Genomic DNA, 21,045 nt, shown 5'->3' with positions numbered 1-21,045 from the left:
ACATATATAGTAGTTTTACAATGGCTGCCCGTCTGTGTCTAATGTCTCGTAAAAGTTCAATTAATTTGTAAGTCCTACAACATATTTTAAAACATTAGGTACATACAACACCCACAAAATAGTATTTTTTTTTTAGTTTATATATATATATATATATGTTTCTTTTTACTTAAGCAAAAAAAAAAAAAATTTTTTTTTTTTGATGAAAGAAAAATAAAATGTATCTGATCAGCATAAATGGATCCTTCGTTTAAGTGATTGTAAAAATATACCAATTTCGACCTTTTTAAACTTTGTTATTTAATGAAAAAATGTTTATTTATGCATTTAATTTTGGATGCCTTATTAGTTTTATTAGAGAGATTAATTTAGAACTCTTTCAATTAGAGCGACAAAACACAGACCAAAACATGATGTGACCACGCTCATTTATTCTCCCTCTATTATCAAAACTCACGTGCATGCAACGAGACATATAACCCTCCAAGCTTTGCTCACAAATGAAGATCACGTGCTGCTACATGTACCCCGCGGATTTAATAAAATTGGCGTTGGTGGCCTACATGAATTTGGCGTCCGACTTAATGGATATGTCAAGACAAAATACGATGGCGTTTTTTTGTTCTGGGTGGGGGTTGGGTTTGGCTTGGAAACAGCTTGGTTGGCTGATTAATAACTTATTCGTTAAACTTCCCTGCTGGACGATTTTACATAATAATGAACAAAAGAATTTTTTTTTTTTCCTATTACTCTGTTTTTTTACCCCAAAAAAAAAAAAAAGAAAAGAAGAAAGAGCAGAAGAAAAAAGTTAGCTGATTTAGGCATTGGCGATTTCAACTATATTTATATATAACAATGATAGTGTCATTCCTAAGAAAAAAACAAAATAAAAAGTGAAAAAAAAAAAAGAAAAATGAAAACTGCCACACGACGAGGCAAGAGCTATAACACTTTCATAATTTCCCTTTTCTTTCTTAGTGGACAATGTATTCTATAAAATTTACATAAACATATTTTAGAAAAACAAAGTTTTCCTACATTTATGGAAGTTCCAGATGAAATTGTCGTTCTAATTTTATGGAATGGAAAAATAAATCTAAGAAATTCGATAAATAATATCTAATGCAATTTAACTTCCATCCTCTTTTAACGCTTTCCCCCCTTCCTCTCAAGATGTACAAGGACATATGGGCTTTGCAGTCCATCACAAGCTGTGACGTAAGAGAAACTATGAAGTCTCATTGATGATGATGCCATTTTTCTTCATAATTTGGAGAAATTTTAAGTGATGACCATCACATAACACAATCATTAAATTTTGAATCATTAGCTACTATAGTTTGACAATATATTCACCCACCTAAATATTTATCAAACTAAGGATTAAGAAAAGATTTGGGACTAAATTGAAAGGATTAAGATAATCTTATAAAAATAGACACATGACATCACGACCCGTCAGCCTTACTGGTTTATTCGTTAATTAAAAAAAAAAAAAAAAAAAAAGAGAGAGCCCCATTGAAACAATTCTTCCAATGTTCTACAGGAATTTATAGAAATCAACCTGGTACTATTGCCGCCTATAATTGTGATTCTCTGGAAGTGGAAAAATCGCCCTCCCTAATTAAACATATGCCCAAAAAATTCCATAACCATACCAATAGTGCCTGGGTTTATTACCATTACTTGCCTTCGGTAATGATTGAAACTTAAGCATTGAACAACAAGACCAAGCACTCCTCGGTGGTATATTTCAAAATTGTTAACCGGTTAGGAAATCAACAAATCAATCAGCTTTACATTTACAAATGAAGTTAGATCATGGCATCGGAGAATCCAGAAAGAGAGATATACATGCTAATTTCCCTATATTTTCCAGTTTCTATTTAAATGGTGTCCTTAGGGATATACAATAACGCTATCTTTGTTTTCATGGTGAGAAACATGCTAGAAAAAGGGCTAACTTTACATGGCTGAAGCCTAGGAGAGCGTATCAACCATGTCCAAATCTCACCCCACCCAATTCACAACACATAAACCCTTCAAATTAAAACACAATCAAGGCAAATAATTAGAAGATTTATACAAAACATACTACTGGTTGTTGAAATTCTGAACAATTTTGCCATCCTCAGAGTTTGTAAAAATAATATATTTATATTTAAAAAAAAAAAAAAAAAAAAGGAGAAACCTAAAAACACCTATTCGTTGCCATGCACCGAAGGAACAATCATATGCTGTGCCTGCAAAATAAAATAAGGAACTAACATTATTAGAACCCAAAAAACCTACATAACAATCTTAGAACAATGACATTTGCTTATTTCCTCTCAAAGCAAACTAACAACATATTTCTCCTTTCCATATTATTCAGATATAAATTTCTATCCTCCTAGAGTAGAATAGCAAAATTCAATTGAAATCATGAATGGAACATTGTCGCTACCAAATAGAGTGGCAAGAAACAAAGTCAATTGAATTGCTAAATTTTATCATGAACCATACTAATTTGAATCGTTAAAGCTGTCAAATGGAACTTTACTGCTTAGCTGTGAAATGGAATAACTTTACTGCTTGGTGTTGATTTTTGACAACAACAATGACCTTATATGGACCTTGCCAAGTCATCTATCCATATGAACTTTTTAAGCCGCCTCTTGATTTTTTGATGTTGCAAAACACACTTACAGCAAAAATTATGTAAAAGAATGATATAACATATTTTGTCCCATGAATCTTAAGGTCATGTAAGAAGACACTTTGATTTCACACTTCTAGCAAAAACAATGTAAAAGCATGATAGAACATGCTTTGTTCCATGCATCTTAAGCTCATGTAAGAAGACACTTCGATTTCCTTTTTCTTTTTTTTGGGGTGAAAAAAGACACTTCGATTTGATTTTAAAGAACACTGTACATTGATATGTAATCTATTTTCCAAAATTCTTTGGTACATAAAGTAAATCCAAGTGAAATAGTGGTAAAACATTGAACAATCATTCCATTGACAAGAGGAGTCTTTTTGAAGCCTAATAGAAAACCAGTCCATTTAAATGCCTAATAATCTGCTTAAACTGACTAAACTCAAACCGACTAAAATGCCATAAGTTTAATACCTTTAATAAAGAAACTTCAAGAGACAATGCACTGCTAAAATCTAAGATTAATTTATTTATTATTAAAAAAAAAAAAAAAAACATAAATTAAAAGCCCTGCCAAATGAAGAGTGACCTTTTTCATCTCATTCTTTAGTATGACTACGAGTTGTCTCATTAGAGAATCTAGACACTAGAACCTCCTAGGGCAGTTGGGAATCATTATCCTCCCTGCCTCAAGTCATACCAAGCATAAAGATAATATGACATATGCATAATGATATGGACCATGTTATATAAATCCATAATTAAATCTATATGACAGCCTTTGCTACTAAAAATGGCTTCTTCCTTTTCTCTAATACAAGAATTCTATCAAATAGCTTTAAATAATAACTCTCCAGCAGGGAATTCTTGGGACAAGGGGGCAAGGATATCTTTTTTCAGGGCAAAAGAAATAATGGCAGATGTATCGCAAGCAAATAGAATGCAATGCCAGCCAAGACTGAATGAACACTCAGCAGTTTTAAAACAGGGTATAGCATTGTGCCATCCCTTTCGTATGAGGAGGTCGGACCAGATATATAATATTTATTCAGCATCAATGCTAAACGAATTCTACATGATTATAGGTTCCTAATCCTCAGATGACCAATCTTGCAAACTTTTGATGCTTGGATTTATATACAATGAATACCAAAATACTCAAGGGACAACAAGGAAACATGAGTGATAACCAATTAACTAGTTGCTAAAGGCTATTTCCGTTAAGTTCAATTCCAGAAAAACTTTCATAAAGATTAGATAAGATTTGGAAGAAGCTCAGAGAAATAGAACAACTTAAATTTCACTGTTTTAGCAGAAAAATATTTGGGAGAAAACATCGATGTCATCATCATTTTGAAGACAAAAGATTTACAGGATGCAGGTAACTAATCATAGTAACTTTGATCAGCATCCATTCTCCAACTCTAAGGATTGACAGCAATGAAAATTTTCCAAAAAGACGAGGAAAAGGAAAAAGGTACTAAGAAAGCAACTAGAGGGCCCCAAGTCAAATTTAAGAAAACTGTCCCAAAGGAAAAGACAAATGACTGAAACACAAAGCTCTCATATTAATCCTTGATGTCATAATGTCTACAAATCCCATATCACACAAAGAAATAGACATCCTAGAAAAATAATCTGACTCCAAACCAAAATGGTTCTAGAATGAAATAGCAGCAGCAGGTACCTCTTTGACATTTTGTACCACAGAGAACCTTTCTTAACATGGGCATCATCTTGGATGTGCTCTTGTACAAGTTACTAGATCGCTAAACATCTAAAATACATGAAAATAAAGTAAGCTTTAAGTTACAATAGAAAGAAATTATATTAAATTGGCACTGAAATTCCTCAATCTTCATGAATGGATAACCTCCAATTACCTCAATAACCGCTTAATGGATCGAAATGAAACTGCAACAGTTACCCATACGGAAGAAAGTCTTGGTCCTGCACGGTTTTGACCAATCTAAAATTAACCTCAAAATAAGACTTCCCCATCTGCTAAGTAAAGACTAAACCTATAATCAATACAGAAACAATTATTCACAAAATCTGACAGCTATGTGTTTCCATGAGTCAGCCATATTTAGTTAGTAGTTATCCTTCTTTTAGTAGTCCAACAGGGTAACAAGAGTTACTTTTATAAATTTTGATATATTGTTCTAGAAAACTTGAAAAATACACATACAAACACTTATGAACAACCATATATTCTCATACACTTCCAACAAATTCTCTTAAACTTTGCGGATGAAATGCATCCTTGAGTGTTTAATTCTTGTAAATTTGGATTACTTGTTATAAAAAACTTTAAAATATACACAGACATAAACACACTTGTGCACAACTACAAAAATTTTCAAACACATAATAAATTCTTTTCAACTTCACTGATTGAACACATCATGAGCACATATCTGTGAATTTTTTTTGCTGCAGTTAGGATTTTCATTTTTGTTAAAAAAGAAATGGGTAAAAAAATCAAGTTATTGAACTCACACAGCTCTAATTTTCCTCTAATTTTTATACTTCAGGAGAATTCCCCAATACAAGGCTCACTTGCTCCTACTTACTCTATTTGAAGACCTCAATTAGCCCAAGAACCTTGGAGAGATTCCACAAAACACAACCATCCTACCCACTAAAAATGATTCAATATCATTCAAAATGAATTCTAAGGGAATACAAAAAGCCACATAAGTTTCTTACGATCAATTAAAATGAATTTTAAGGGAATAAAAAGCCACATAATTTATGGATAATAATGGACATAACTCAGATGGAACAATGTGAAAAAATGGATCATAAGCCATGCTATTCATTGAACTCAAAATGTGTCCACCTGGTATGAAGAGAAAATGGATCTGTTTATTATACCCACAGCATGAAGATTATCCCCCAAAGATTAACAAAGATTCTCAAAGCACTAGTCGAATACAATAATAAGTAAAGACCCCATTGATATTCCTCATGCAGTAAACCCAGAATCCACCTTCTCTTTAATAAAAAACTTCAATTTGGAATTTCTGGTGCAACCAAGGGCATCAACTTTAAATCTACACGGTAGGAGCTGACTTATTCATTAAATTCTGACTGAATATAGAATTCTGACTGTGATGAAGGAGAGTGGAAAATAAAATGACATAAAAAACAAATTTTTAACTCCATATACAAACATTTTGCTGAAAACACTAGTGTGGAATACACAATAGCATAGCCGTAAAACAAATGCTAAATTATCTTATAGGATTTCTCAAACAAGGGTAAGCCTGGTACCTAGTTAAATAGGAAGTCAAGGATGGAGATAGAAATTGCTATAATTTGTGACCTATATGCAATTAAATATTTAATGAAAAAACAATTCTATTTCAGATTCTCAAATCAGAGAGCGAGGGAAGAGAGAGAGAGAGAGAGAGAGAGAGAGAGAGAGAGAGAGATTTGAAACATACTTCAATTCGTTTGTACTAACTACTAAGGACTAGAAAACATAGGTAGATAATTAGAATCAATACAGAATAACAATAACAATCAAGTAACTTTCTATTAAGAACACCTAAAGTTCTGAAAATCAAACCATTAGGGTATTCACCAAATCTGCTCAAAATGACTAGCCAATAAGTTATTACTATTTACTCATAGACAATGAAGTCTATGCATGTGTGTGTGTGTTGTGTGTGTGCGCGCGTGTGTGTGTGTGTGTGTGTGTGTGAGAGAGAGAGAGAGAGAGAGAGAGAGAGAGAGAGAGAGAGAGAGAGAGTTACTTGAGAGCTTATGTAGTTTAATGATCCCTGATGAACAAACTGCAATATTTACCACAAACAAGAAATAGAACACAACATAGTAAATTAACTATTTAAGTTCATTGTATGAAAAAGCATTATGGTAGTATTTAGACGTCTTTTTTTATAAAAAAAAAAAAAAAAAGAAAAAAAAAAAGAGGAGAATTCTGCAGAATGATGGTACAACCTGCGAATTTTGACCAGGCCCAGCTCCAACAGGTTCTCTTTTGACAGAACCATCTCCACCTCTTGCAGATCCTTTGGTGTCACCCTGTCAAAGTTCAGAGATTGCCAACAAAGTATTGCTTAGTTCCCAAAATAGAAAAGGCAAGAGACTGGATATCAAAATTAATTTGTAACTGAAAATATCGAAGAAGAGAGTTAAGTTACCTCCAACTGTGATAGCATTTGAGGCCAACAGATATAAGCAAGACCAAAAACAGAAGACAAGAATTGTTAGATAAATTGACAAGGTTAATTTGCTCAGAGAAAATATGACACACACAAGACAAAAGGGGTAATGCTAGGTATGGTTCACACTAACAATGAAAGAAAGCAAAGGGCAATGTTTAGGTTTCAGATTCTAAAAGGCTAAAATATCCTAAAAATTTAGCGTAATTAGGTTAGAGGCAGAATTTTCGTCTGTACATTACTTAATTAACATAGATCCGCATCGCATATCATCCCTCAAACTGAACACGACCAAGCATAAAACTATGAGCTCATGCAAAGCATTAGAGATTCACAATTACCTCTCTATACCTAGCCAGGTAAACCTTAAGCGGTTCGATATAGTCCTCGAAACCTAGTGTTGCCATTGCCCACAACAAATCATCGCCATTTATAGTCTTCCTCTTTTCCTTCTGGCACTTATCGCTCGCCCTACTCACACAGTAAAATACCAAAACACATTTCAGAAAATATTAAAAAAAAAAAAAAAATTAAAAAAAGCCAACAATGAGAAAACGTATAGTACTCGCTGGTGATGAAGCTGATGAATTCAGAGACGCATTCCTGGACGGTGTCTTTGGCGTCCTTAGCAATCTTGCCGTTGGCAGGCAAAGCCTTCTTCATGATGCGGCTGATGTTTGCGATCGGTAGGTATCGGTCCTGCTCTCGCACACCACCACCACCACCACCACCGCCAGCATGCGGACTCTGCTCGCCTCCACTCTCGTGGCTCCCGCCGGCTGGACTCGTCGGTGCAGCCTCGGCCATGATCACTCTACACACCGGAAACCCTAGATTTCAAATCTTTGACACGCACACAGAAAGAAACAACACATATGGAATGAAATTCAAACGCAGCAAAAATCCGTTCAAAAATGCACATATTAAAGAAAAAAAAAAAAAGCAGAGCAAGAAGAATATAAAAAATACTGAAAATTTCCAAACTCCCTAGCTATCCCGCCATTAATGGAGTTCGATACAGATAGATGAGAAAATTTTCAAAGAGGAAAGACTGTGCGAGCGTACCTGTTTGGAAACAAAGAAAATAGGAGAGAGAGAGAGGCAAGGTGGTTTTGTATTTGGCGCGCGCTAGAGAGAGAAAGGGGATTGGTTGGAAACTTGGGAATTGTTTTTAGAGAGAGATAGAGAGATCTGACGCTGGAGAAGAGAATGGTGAAGCTTTTTGGCTTGATGCTTATCAACACCGTTCGTTGTGGTTTGGATTTTGAGGTTTGCATCGTATTTATAGTGCCACATGACTTGTTTGTTGTTGTTAGCTTTTTAGTGCGCTCTGTCCCACGATAACAAACATACAATTCTCTTCCAATTGAATCGGATTTTACCCTTTTTTTTTTTTTTTTTTTTTACCGAAATAAATATATCTATAAAATAATATATTTTTCATTCACATTTGTTGACTTTTACAGCCTTTTTTCTTCTGCACGGTATTGACTTTTTATGGTCCGAAATTTACTTTTATCTATTATAATTATTATTTTATTATATTTACTATAGTTTTGAAGTGTAATAATGTTTTAACCAAACCAATTTTAATAAAGCAACTTGTTGGGAGATATTTGTCATGTCAATTGTCGATTAAAAAACCAAACAATAATTATCTGTGATCCAATACATATTTTTCGGGTTAGGTTTTATTTATAAAAAAATAAAAATAATTAAATGATATGTGATTGTTTACTTGATGTAAGTTGTCACTTGTCACATAGAAAATTTATCACATAACATTTTCACACTGCTTAAACTAACAGGTTTTTTTTTTTATTTTTATTTTTTTTTTTTTATAGTTAACAAAAAGTCTAAGTAAAAAGACCCAAATTTGTATTTTATTTTCCCTTATTTTGTACTTTCAATAAATGGATGTATTGTTCACATCTCACACAAGTAACCAAAAAGTCTGCTTTTTCATATGTGATGGATGCTAGGTAACATGGCCAATTGGATAAATATTGACCGTACAATCCAAATTAATTTGATTTGATTTTAAAAAAATCAAATTAGTTAGAACTGGAGTACAAAATTTAAAAGGTGATAGTGATGGATATATTGAATCAATTGGTACCAAAATTTTCAAGCCAAAAAAAAAAAAAAAAATTGGTATCAATTTTATAAAATTTAATACCATCAACGTCCTTAAATAAGCGCCATTTGATTAAAATAAATAAATTTAACCAATTAGATTACACTAAAATTTTATTTTCAACTTTTCAGGTCAATGCTAAGTAAGTAAATTAATTGTACGACAGGGTGAAAAGGGACACTAACTTATTGTTTTACGTGGAAAAAGAAAACCAAATTTATCACTAAACTGTTCTCAAACGAAAGAGCTTGAATTGGACTTTTTGTGCATAGAGCTAAACCTTAAAGTATTTTTAAGTTTTTGAATGTTTTTCCACATATTTCTTAGGTGAACCTTATAATCTGGTTATTTTGAGAGCAAACCATGAGCTTCTTCACACTTTGCACAACTTGTAACCAAAAGAAAAGGGGTGGATACCCTTAATTTAATAATTTAAAAAAAAAGAAGAAGCTCAAATTAGGAAGAGACTTGGACAATGGACACCTAATAAATGAAAATATGAAGGAAAATCACTCGGTCGCACACAGACTATTGTTTTATGGTGTATGGTGCTCCAAAACAACAAAACCTTTCATTATTGCGTATTATTTATAACAAAACACCATATAAGGAAACAAATAAACCCAGTGATGAAGCGCAACCCTAGAATTAGTCTAGGCTATATAGTCCATTATACTAAACTTCTCTAGGCTTGGCTCAGCTTTTGGTTTGTGCTGGTTTTAGCTTTTTCTAAAAGCTGTGTCTGAGCATCACCATTTTGGGGGGCGCCAAGACCCAACTCCTTCCACAAATTTCACAACCTGAAAATGGAAATACAACAACGATTCTTTTGCTGAATTTCTCTCATTCCTATTTATTACTACTCTTATTATTAGCTTATTTATTTTAATATTAATAGTACATCCATCAACTTTTTTTACTAGCTTCTTTTGAATACCAAGTGATACGATTAGGATCAGCCTGTATTGAGTTTCAATCATCCATTTTATAGTTTATCTATTCGCATTTAGATTACATTATTCTTTGGAATTCATATTTAGATTATATTACTCTTTCGACCATCAATAATATATTGTTAGACCATTTGATAAAATATGTGGACTAACAAAATTGATAACTATAGAATTACTCTATTATTTACAATTGGTCTGGTAAAAGATTTGTGCATCATAAGGGAATGGATCAAGCAGGAGAAAGTAAGGTTTTTCTTACGGGAGCTTGGAGTTTTAAGTTAACAAGAAAACAAGCTTTGAAATACTATAACTTTTGGGAGGAACTTATTTGGTCTTTCTTGGAGAAATATGAAGTATGATATTTAGGGCAAGCTTCCATTTTATTTCTGAAAACAAATGAAAGATTAAAATTTATATACAAAATCCATGAGAGTCCAATTTACACCATCTTCAATATATAAAATGAGAGAGTTTTTGTGATCATGGAAAGCTTTCTAATTAGTTGGGGAAAATTGAAAAACATGGTAGGGGCTGGTCAAAACCTGTCCCTGCATCAACAATAGACAAAAAGCATGGAGGAATTTGATCCTTTGCCAGAAGCTCGAGAAGTTTATACAACACACAGATTTTCACCTTCTATATAAAGTTACTTATTGAGTACCCTTCCAGAGCTGCTCTCTCCATGACCTCTTTCTGCTCAAAAGACAAAATTATGAAAAGATTGTGAAGAAAAAGGGTCATTCGTGCTTAATGTGCTTGGTAAAAAATAGCAAAGAACACTTCAATTTTGCGGTGGGTTAACCAAAGTTATTCCTATCTTATATCTATATTATTATAAAAATGCAACAAAAAGTTTGACATATAAACACATTCTAAACGGACACCATAAGAATATGATGTTACCTGGATCATTGTCGTGATTGTCCCAGGACCCTTCTGGTAACAATGAAAAAGATAAAAATACAAGTACAATTGCAGAATCGTGATACTGTGCATTTAAAGTAAAACACAAAGAAATTAAACAACCTTAAAGTGCTTATGATTCCATGATATCTCCTTCCAAGATTTCAAATGCAGTGAATCCCATGAACTTGGAGCACAAATTGTCTCAACATGCTGCAGGAGTCTCAGACTATCTGCAATACATATAATTTAAATTTAAAAAGGAAACCTTTTCTCGGTCTACAGACTACAATCATTCTGCAAGACATGTAATGTGGAATCAAATTGCACAGAAAAATTAGCTAAAATATGAGAATATTTAGAATGGAAATTTTGATGAATCAAAAGGGTGAACAACATAATTGGCACTTGTCAGTATGAAGATGAGATGATAGATAACAGTTCAACAATACACAGTTGACTGACGATGATGTTCAAGTAAGATACCATAAACAGCAGAAAGAAGTAGATAACAGTAAACAGACTTAAAATAGTTTTATATATTGCAAAGCAAATTACTACTTTTAACCAACATTGACCATCTGACAAAATCTGCCAATAAAATTTAAGCAACTGGCAAAACAGGTTGTATTCACACAAGTAGAAGTGGTTAATTGGTTGAACTGTAAAAATAAATTAATATAGGTTTACTAGAGATGAATGCCTCTTCCCAAATCTCACGATCTGACCACAATGGTGCCACTTCTCGAACGGGGATTCCCTTGGACAAGCATACCCTGCACATATACAGTGGGATGTGTGGTCACCTAAATATATCATAAAAACAGTTTATCTATAGTGATTAGCAATATGTCATAAAAACAGTTTATCTATTGTGATTAGCAATAACAATTAGGAGTCAAATCTTAGTAGGTGAACTACCGTGCATTTCAGTACCATCAAACGACTAGACCACAGTTACTCAAATATGCAATATTGTAAATAATCCTTAAAAGGTTCAGTTAATACAACTAATTAGCAAAACTTCAACTGGTTCACAGCTTTTATACATGAATGAGACTATCAGGTCATGGATTTTACATTTAAGTTCAACAAAATTACTTCAACCATTTAACACAACTTTGTGGAAACTGGAGAAAGCTATAAATACTTTCCTGTACAAGGAGACTAAAGGAAGAAAAAAGAAAGAAAGAAAGCGGGGGGGGGGGGGGGGGGGGGAAGCCCAATTGATGAAAGAGAAGCATCACTTTGTTGCAATAGCAGCAACATACAACTTGAATACAAACAGTATACAATATATTATTTAAAATTAATATCTTTAGTTCAAAAATATAAATGGACTTACTCAATGATTAGTTGGCGTATGGTTCCTGGAAGAACACTATTGCTGAGAGGAGCTGTTTGAACTTCAAAACAATGAATACTTTCATGATCATCCAAGCATTTTCCATCAGCTTCAAATTTATTCTGAAATAATAAAACCAAGCAAATAAATAGCGAGAGTCATACATACACACAATAAAAAATCAGGTTTAAATGCCAGGAAGCCTAGTCACTGTGTTTTAACCTCAATATCAGCATCCATTCTAAGCAAAAAGGATTTGAAGACCTTCTAGAATACATAAATTGCCTTTCATCCATATGAAATAAAATCAGGGACGACCATACTATTATTCCAGGTATTTTTCAAAAACTTTTCTGACAAGAAATGTAGTAATAGATTTAACTAAAATAGCTTGATGAGCACTTCGAAGTGTTAGAAAGATAAGAACCATGATCTACCTATAGTATTGAATGGAATTGTTTGTTTAGCACATTGTTCATGTCTCATGCTTACCCACCTAACAATCCATATGCTTAAAATAAAAAAATAAAAAAAATAGTTAACTTAAAAGTGTAAATCCATCACATAATTCAATTTAGATATAAAAACTACTGCCTTACATAAACAAGGTGTATGCTCATCCTACGGTGTTTCTGAAATTCATTTAGCTAAACCAAATTCCTGGAAATCCCTACAACGCGAATAAGTTTTGAATCATGCAACAACTTCGAGATCGAAATTTCCTATTAAAAAATGTGATTACAATTCCCTATTAAGACATGTTTGCTAGTTGGTCATATCCAATTTAACACGCTAACAAAAGTAGTAAAAAGTTTTCTGGTTTGTTAAGCTTGCATGGTCCAAAAATTTTTAAGTCTATCTTCTTACCTTGCGACAGACTACATAAAAATTCGACAAGCTGCCTTCAAGAATATGATCACCATCATTTGACAATAACAGCTCAGTAGCTGAAGGAGGCCTCAAGTTCTCCAGAGGTTTCCTTTTCCTGTTGAGGAGAAAAAAAAAAAAATAATAATAATAAAAAACCAAATTCTCCAAAATTTCATTTCAATAGAAAAAGCACCATATATCAAAGATGAAATAACAAAATAACAAAAACCCAATGGGAGTTAAAAGTCCATGGATCCTTTGCATAAAGAATTACCAACCTTACCCAATCCGAATGCTTTGCAGAGGCAACCTCCCTCTCACGACCTACCATAGCCAGAAGCTCACCCTTTCCCCCAATACCAAACACTGGAGGCACATAAACACCGATATGGATATGCACGTCAAGAAACTTAGAAACTTGCTCTTCATCAAAATTCTCATTCTCACTCAGCTTCTCCGAATTCCCAGTAACTATAGCTGTAACCGATAGTTCCTCTCCGTTGCTCCTCTCTTTCAGTGCAATTTCCAATACTTTGCTCAACGAATCGTGAACCATATCCCGAATCGACGATTCCCATGTCAAGGAATTTGTTGGTAAAGACGGGAATGGATGTGAAAATTTTCTGGGTCCGAATAGAAGTTGAGGATTCGAATTAGAAAGGATTCGAATAGACTGGCAGAGTCTTTTCAAGTGTCTTTCCCAGAACAAAAGGTAGGAAGCGTTTCCGTGAGAACGAGTCGTTGTGTAGGCACCTGGTTAAGAAAAAGCGAAAATGGTTTTCATTTTTCCGATTGTTGGAAAAGAAGAAGAAGAAGAACCAAAGGATGATGTTTTCGGATGTACCTGGATGGGCTTCGAGGAAGGTGGTGACTGGAGGAGTGTCGGAGGAGTGCAAGACGACGCCATTGCTGAACAAGAATCTGGAAGTGGAGGTGGACATAGCTCTTCTTTGGATAGGGAACCAAAAAGAGTTGAGAAAAGACTGAAGCCTTTTGTGGGTGATTCTGGGTTATTTGAAATTGTGAGAATCCGCCATTGATATTCTGGTTCGGGAGCTCATCGGAGATACAGAGCATGGACTTGCAGTCAAATATTTTATTTGAACCAGTTAATGTTTGAAATTATAGTTTTACCCTTCTATTTTGGCTCTAATGTCAGAGTTGCCCCTACGTTTTCTAATTTTTGATTTGAGATTTTATGTTAATTTCAGTTTTGCTTTTATTGCAGACCAGGTGTCAATTTTTTTTTTTTTTGTTGTTGATTTTTTAACTAAACAAATAGAAGATTGAAAAATTTAATCGTTGACAAAAAACTTTTAATTTTGTTTTAAACAGTAAAACTAAAGGCACTAGAATATTTACAAAGATATTATGGGCGAGGAAAACAATATCCAATTGGTTCTATTTTTTTTTATAACTTAAATATAGATAAGTAAATTATTAAATAAATAAAATATTACTATGAATAAATAAAAAATTACTATATTATCTATTATATTATTACATAGATAAATTTAATAGTTTTATTGTTTTCTAAAAGAATAATGTTAAAAATATTTAAATTTTTTATAAAAATTTATTCATCAAAATGATATTAGTGAATGACAAAAAATTGTATTTTAAAATCATGAAAAGTTAATTTATTAAGGTCATGCCATATTATTTAGGTAAACAATTGTCTTAGTTTTCAGAGAGATTTTATGCTTTTTTGCTTTTTATTTTGAAGTAAAATAAAAATGATGAAAATGATATTTTGATTTGACATTTTCTCAAACATTGTTTTTATGCTTTTAAGGTTCAAACATAATTTCTAAAATGTTTGGACAAATAAGAAAAAAAAAAGTTTTCAAAAGAAAAGCAAATATTGAGAAGTTATTTTTGAAAATAATATTTTTAAATTTATTAAAATATTTATTAAATTTATTTATTAAATGATATGATAAGTGATACAATAGTATATAATTGATTTATTTTTTTAATTTATATATCTATTTAAAAATTTATTTTTTTATATTTAAATTATATAAATATATCAGTTAATAATATTTTAATATTTATTTTTTGATAAATAAATTTGTAGAATATTTTAATAATATTTATATCATTACTGTTTTTAAAAACAAAAATTATAAAAGAATATTTTATTTAGACTTACATCAATTATAATTATTCTTTAAATTTAAAAATTACAATTTGCAATTTTTACAGGGTTATGTATAACATTACATCTCGAAGGGCTATAAATAATGGAAATAAAGATGGATTTTTTTTTTTAAAAAAAAAATCTTTAAACAAAGAGAAATAAATTGTATTTATGTCAAATTTTAAAAGATGTAGATAAAATTAAGCTCAAGTTATAAAAAAGCTTATTAGAAAAGGGCTAATGGATAAAGTTAATAAAAATAAAAAGTAAATTTTATTTAAACATTTTCAATTTTGTTATAATTATATTTATAATTTTTAATTATAAAAATTAATTAAAAAATTAATAGATGAATTTTAAATAATTAAGATAAAATTGAAAAATAATTAAATGAAATTTTCCCTAAAATTAAATGTAAGGAATGAGTAGGAAAATTTTCCCCCAAAAAAAAAAAAAAAAAACTGTAAAGAGGAGGAACTATAATGAAATTAAGTTTTTGGAAAAAATGTTTATAAATCTCCCTCTTGGTTTAAAATTTTTGCTAACTTACCATTCTATTTTCATATTTTTTTTTTGCATAACATTTCCTTATATTTTGATTTTTTTTTTATATATTTACCTTTTTACCTTTACATTTTCATCTTTAGCATAAATTTATTCTCAAATTTTTATTATTTGCAATTTTTGCCTATTAGAAATAAAATAGAAAATTTGACACAATATGATAAGTGGAATGAGAAAATTAATTAAAAAAAACGTAATATTAGAGGCTTAAAATTTAAATTTCTATAAACTTTATAATTTACGGGTTTATCATTATAAAATCTAATTATTTTAGTATATTAGTGAATAGTAAGTTTTATTGTTTTTATTTATTATGCTATTTTCAATCTAAAATTTTTAACTCAATTTTATATTTTAGTCGTAAAAAAATGAATAAAATATAAAGTGAAGTGTTCAAAAAACATTAAAACCTACTTCGGAAGGTTATGTTTATGAAAATAAAAAAATTAAAAAAGACATTTTCCCTGTTCGGTTTGGATAAAAATTCCAATTCCCAGGTCCCAAATCCATCAGAAAATTTATTTCGACACTCTCTTTCGACGCATCCCTTAGCCATCGTCGGCTTCTGCTCAGGTGGACATAGCTTTAACTTTCATCATCATCATCATCATCATATACATATATATATATATATATATATATATATTTTCGTTTTGCTGTGAATTAGCCAAAGAACGGTACCACTTTATCTGATCGTTTATTTTGTTTAGTTTCTGTATTTTCTCTTGGTAAATTAAGGGTTCGTTCTAGGGTTCGAAACTTTTAGGGTTTTGTTTTTTATTTTTTTATTTTTTTGATTTGGCGAGAAATATGGGTTTTGATTGTTGAATCTACATCTGTGTTTTCCCTTTTTTGTTTTTGTTTTAAAGTTCAATTTAATTTTCATCAGCCAAACCAAGCCAATCAGCTTGATCCAGCAGTACAGGTTTCAAGGTTTTTGAGTACTTAAAGAAGCTTTTTGCTTTCTATACTTCATAGGAATGCTGAAATCTATGATTTTTGTCTCACTTAACTGATGTTAGAATGACATTAACAAAAAATTATCAATTTCTTAGTTTCTAATGCTATATGCAATAACTTTAATCAGCTATTTTTATGTGAGAATGGATGTTCCTTTGCTGTCATTACAGGAATTTACCATATAGAAAAGCACATTATTCACTTCATATGCCATAATCTGACCCAACAAACCAACCCTATAAATGGCAGCCCTGTTGTCTGAACTATTCTCATAAGCTTATTCAGTCTTGCAAATAAGTGGCGAGTAAAATTGAATAAACAAGTGAAAAAATTGCAAAAAATTAAGACTGAATCATTCTAGTAGACACCTACAAGGGCAAATAGAGTAAAGTGTTCTGTTTAATTAATTCTTGTAATAATGTAACATATTACTGAGTTATATGAGTTGCTCATAATCGCAGGTGTTTGGAGCCCACAACAAAAGCACTATTTTTTCAGCACTCCAAAACAGGCTCTAAAAGAAAATGAGTAAGTATGGGTTGAACCTCAGGCCAAACAAAAACAAGCAGCCCTCAAAGCCACCTCTTCCTACTCCTTTTGGTTTTGGAAATGATGATGACAATGATGTTGAGAGAGAAATTTCTCGCCATGCTTCCAAGAACAAGTCTCTTAAGGATGTAAGTACTTGCCCAACACCTATTTTCAAATTAATGTTGTATTTTTCACAAGTTCCTGTTGTTCATGTTGATTTAATGCTTTCTACCTTTTTTTTTTTTTTTTTTGGTGTCTTTTTTTGAAGATTGAGGAGCAGCAAAGGAAAGCCTTGGAAGAGGACCCCTCTGTGTTTGATTATGATGGAGTTTATGATGAAATGAAAAATAAAGCTGTCCAACCTAGGGCACAAGAACGTCAAGAGAGAAAGGTACTTCATACTTTACCTTCTAAGGATGTGGCAAGATGGTACCCTAAATTAATATATGTTTTGGTAATGGTTGATACTTCTAAGGCTAACTCAATAATACTAGTATACTAATCTTTAGGTGGTGATGATAACAGAGTGGATTTCAGTGAAGAAAAACTGAATCTGATAAGTTTCATTAAATGTGAATAAAAAAGTACTGACTGCTTAGCATAAGACTTCTTTTATTGGTTCTAAACTTGGATTGCTATTTAATTTCCTTAACTACTCCTGTTAATTCTTTTGATATGAACCATTTGTTTTTACTAAAATGTTTATAAAGGAACATACTGCTGTTTTATTACTTGAATGAAATGGCAATGCTATGAAGAGGTGGAGTTAGTTTAGGGAGCAGTAATAGCAGTGAGGCTAGTGACTGCAGAATCATGGGAATGGTGGTGGCCAGCAGAGGTGGCTGAAATAGTGAAAACAGTGTATGCTACTGCTATGGAAGTATTTTGGTTGTGAGATGGTGGTTGATCTGTATTTTCTCCTCATATTCTTCATTATCTCATACTCCTTAGACTAAGATGTTAACCTCATTGTCCAAAAACTATCTTCCATGAGCATTCACTCGAAAAAAGTTTTCCAACATCATAGAACTCACAGCTCGAGGGGGAACTATCCTGCTGACACTACTTCTTGAAGTACGTTGGATTTATCATGGAATACTTATGGTTTTGAAATACCCGTGTTCATTAGTCCAAATCCATCATTAGGCAATCTATAAAGATAAATCTTTCAAGGGGACCAATAACACAGAACAGAAAAAACCCTTTACATATGAAAATCAATTTTATTTTAAAAAAATGCAATTATAATAAATGTACTGTACAGAAGATTTAATTTACAATTTTTATTTTCAAATTTTTTAGTTTCATATTGTCTTCTCTGTAGATGAGCTTTTATGTTGAAAAAATTAGTGGAATTTTGAAGATTTATTGCTGAGTATAATTGTTTTTTATGATGCAGCCAAAATATATTACGGCTCTACTTAAAAAGACAGAAGAACGAAAGCGGGAGCAAGATATAGTATATGAGAGAAAACTTGAAAAAGAGAGAAAGAAAGAGGACCACCTATATGCAGAAAAGGACAAATTTGTGACAAGTGCTTACAAAAAGAAACTTGCAGAGCAAGCAAAATGGATGGAGGAAGAACGTTTGCGCAAAATTAGGGAGGAAAAAGAGGATGTATGTATAATTTTCTCCATATATCTAATCATTGATTTCTTCATTTTTTTGGTCCTTTCATGATGAATTTTTTTACCTGTAATTAACTGAATACTTGATCAGTTTGCTTTTCAGTTTGGCTTGTAGAGCTTGATTGCTGCACCAATTTCTAATTAGTTTTCTTTTTGGTGTTTAGACTTCCTTTTTTGGTAAAAGTCACTTGGTTTATAATTTATAATTATGAATTTAAAAAGCTAGGTCCTGACACTCAGATGGTCCTAAGTATTTGCTAATTTTATGGTAAATATAATTTTTTGGTATATTGTATTAATGTTACTGGAAAAAGCTAGGTCATGCTGCATTTTGAGTAAATCATATTGAAGAAATTAGTGATACACAATAGAAGGTCTTATACAGTGATGTAGGACAGAAAGAATAGAAAAGCAGCAGAAAAATTAAAGATAGAATTCTAGTATCAAACTTAAACAATTTTAGAAATCACTTCTAAAATCCCTTGGCATTACACCTAGTTTTGGGCTGCATCACACAAGACCAGAGAAAATATTCTCAGAAAAAATATTCGTATTATTATTACATTGTTTCATAGGGTTATAAAGATCCCTATTTTTAATAAAACTTCTTAACAACATAAGGAAATTTAAATAATAAGCAACCCTAATTAAATAAGGAAAGTAAATAATAAAACCTCTTAAAAACATAAGGAAACTAAAATAATAATAAAAAAAAACTCTAATTAAATAAGAAAACTAAATTAAATTAAAAAATAAAACTACTTGGATCCTTAAAGGTTTCGGATAAGTCCCATCTTCATCCTAGATCATTCCAAATCAAAGTTTGGGCATTAGAATCTTGTTTCCCCTCTCTTGATAAGTTTTCAAAGATTGTTTCCATCTTCCATCAATTCCTTGTTTCCGTCTTGCATCATTCAGATTACAGGAATGTTACATGGAAATATGTCTACAGGGATATAGAAGTGCAAAAGTTATTGGGTGGTGTGATAGAAGGTATATATCAGAGCGACTACAATTTGAGTCACGGCTGATTAATTATCACTATGAGCAGAGTACACTCTCTATGTGGCTAGATAAATGTTTAAATACATTTTCTGACGATGATGTAGCCGGGAGCTCCAAATTTATATAATTTCAACTTCCCCAAAATTATTAAGAACTGCTGCCCTAGATGATAGATATTATTCTTATGCTGATATGTGATAAATATATTCTGTTGCCTGATATATGATAAATATCACTTTGAAGGTAGTAGTTCTGTAATAGTTCTTTGATATATCTATATATATATATTGTTTTGAGTGATGATGGTCTTCTATTCGACATGTCAGCTGAAATTTGGGTAAACTAAAAATGCACTGGTCAGTAGGTTTGATGGCTAAAAATGCACTATTTTCTAATTCGCGTTCAATTAATAATAAACCAATAAAAGTCTCAACTATATTAAATGGAATCCTATTCAACAAAGTCTAAAAATGTGCTATGCCTGTGTTCTTCCATCTTGTGCATCTCTAGCTCAATTGCTTATATAATTTATCTTTGTTTATTATCTTACAGGTTACCAAGAAGACTGACTTGAGTGATTTTTATTTCAACCTTGGAAAAAATGTTGCTTTTGGCGCAAGAGATGCTGAGCTAAGGAAACAAGAGAAGCAGGATGAGTTAAGGAAGGCAGAAAAGCATGGTGTTGAAACGCATGCAACAACTTTGGACAAGAATAGGTCATCAAACACCTCAAATTCAGTATCAGAGTCTTCAAGGGTGAGAGAAGAACACCGAGGTGAAACTTCTATTTCTGAAAGAAGTGAGTCCTCTGAGGTGAAGACAGTTTCAAAGACAACACTATCGGGGTCCTCTGAAGTGAAGCCAACTACAAATATGACAGTGCCTGACAATTCTTCAGTTGGACAGCCAGCAGTGGAACAACCAAAAACTCACCATCATAAAAGAAGTGAAGATGCTGTGGCTGCAGCTAAAGAGCGCTTTCTGGCACGAAAGAGGGCAAAAGAACAATAAAAGCTTTACTATGTGATTGTCATCGAATGCTTTCAAAACTAGTTAGTGTTGTACTTTCTTATTTTATCCCGTAGTCTAATTGATCTCCTTGTGGTTCTGTGCATCTATGAAATTTCGTTCTGATGATGAAGGCTACCGAAGCAGGTTTCCTAAAATCTCA

At 32.0% G+C, this 21,045-nt stretch overlaps 3 protein-coding genes across 16 annotated transcripts; 1 reads left to right on the top strand and 2 right to left on the bottom strand.

The window, feature by feature from the left end:
• Nucleotides 1-1,849: 1,849 nt before the first annotated feature.
• Nucleotides 1,850-8,106, bottom strand: LOC107413675 (nuclear transcription factor Y subunit B-1). 8 transcript variants are annotated; one of them, XR_009640403.1, is made up of 7 exons: nucleotides 7,900-8,105; nucleotides 7,400-7,648; nucleotides 6,611-7,305; nucleotides 6,406-6,444; nucleotides 4,525-4,591; nucleotides 4,329-4,418; nucleotides 1,850-2,243 (listed from the first exon to the last, which is right to left on the bottom strand). XR_009640403.1 is itself a non-coding variant. In XM_060819713.1 (6 exons), exons 2-6 carry the CDS (start codon nucleotides 7,639-7,641, stop codon nucleotides 2,202-2,204), a joined length of 543 nt encoding a protein of 180 aa, XP_060675696.1. In that variant the 5' UTR covers nucleotides 7,642-7,648; nucleotides 7,900-8,106; the 3' UTR covers nucleotides 1,850-2,201. The 8 variants fall into 8 exon arrangements, 1 of the variants encoding a protein (XP_060675696.1); XR_009640402.1 differs by lacking the exon at nucleotides 4,329-4,418; XM_060819713.1 differs by lacking the exons at nucleotides 4,329-4,418; nucleotides 4,525-4,591 and having other exon boundaries at nucleotides 6,611-6,694; nucleotides 7,170-7,305; nucleotides 7,900-8,106.
• Nucleotides 8,107-10,285: 2,179 nt separating this feature from the next.
• On the bottom strand, nucleotides 10,286-14,215 carry LOC112490424 (uncharacterized). 6 transcript variants are annotated; one of them, XM_048469384.2, is made up of 9 exons: nucleotides 13,887-14,215; nucleotides 13,321-13,795; nucleotides 13,040-13,157; nucleotides 12,173-12,294; nucleotides 11,518-11,603; nucleotides 10,951-11,060; nucleotides 10,828-10,857; nucleotides 10,558-10,617; nucleotides 10,286-10,472 (listed from the first exon to the last, which is right to left on the bottom strand). In XM_048469384.2, exons 1-8 carry the CDS (start codon nucleotides 13,981-13,983, stop codon nucleotides 10,561-10,563), a joined length of 1,095 nt encoding a protein of 364 aa, XP_048325341.2. In that variant the 5' UTR covers nucleotides 13,984-14,215; the 3' UTR covers nucleotides 10,286-10,472; nucleotides 10,558-10,560. The 6 variants fall into 6 exon arrangements, 5 of the variants coding, with proteins under 5 accessions (XP_048325341.2, XP_048325339.2, XP_048325340.2 ...); XM_048469382.2 differs by having other exon boundaries at nucleotides 10,828-10,860; nucleotides 13,887-14,213; XM_048469383.2 differs by having other exon boundaries at nucleotides 10,286-10,617; nucleotides 13,887-14,214.
• Nucleotides 14,216-16,158: 1,943 nt separating this feature from the next.
• Nucleotides 16,159-20,988, top strand: LOC107404156 (uncharacterized). Of its 2 annotated transcripts, none has more exons than XM_016011108.4 (5): nucleotides 16,159-16,322; nucleotides 17,171-17,386; nucleotides 17,509-17,631; nucleotides 18,640-18,858; nucleotides 20,427-20,988. In XM_016011108.4, the coding sequence occupies exons 2-5, from the start codon at nucleotides 17,234-17,236 to the stop codon at nucleotides 20,883-20,885; spliced, it is 954 nt and encodes a 317-aa protein (XP_015866594.3). In that variant the 5' UTR covers nucleotides 16,159-16,322; nucleotides 17,171-17,233; the 3' UTR covers nucleotides 20,886-20,988. The 2 variants fall into 2 exon arrangements, with proteins under 2 accessions (XP_015866594.3, XP_024924304.3); XM_025068536.3 differs by having other exon boundaries at nucleotides 16,159-16,426.
• The last annotated feature ends 57 nt before the right edge of the window (nucleotides 20,989-21,045 follow it).

This window comes from Ziziphus jujuba, chromosome 8 (assembly GCF_031755915.1).
Source record: "Ziziphus jujuba cultivar Dongzao chromosome 8, ASM3175591v1".
NCBI lineage: Eukaryota > Viridiplantae > Streptophyta > Magnoliopsida > Rosales > Rhamnaceae > Ziziphus > Ziziphus jujuba.
The sequence above is the reverse complement of the archived record's forward strand: the minus strand, read 5'-3'. Positions and strand labels throughout refer to the sequence as shown.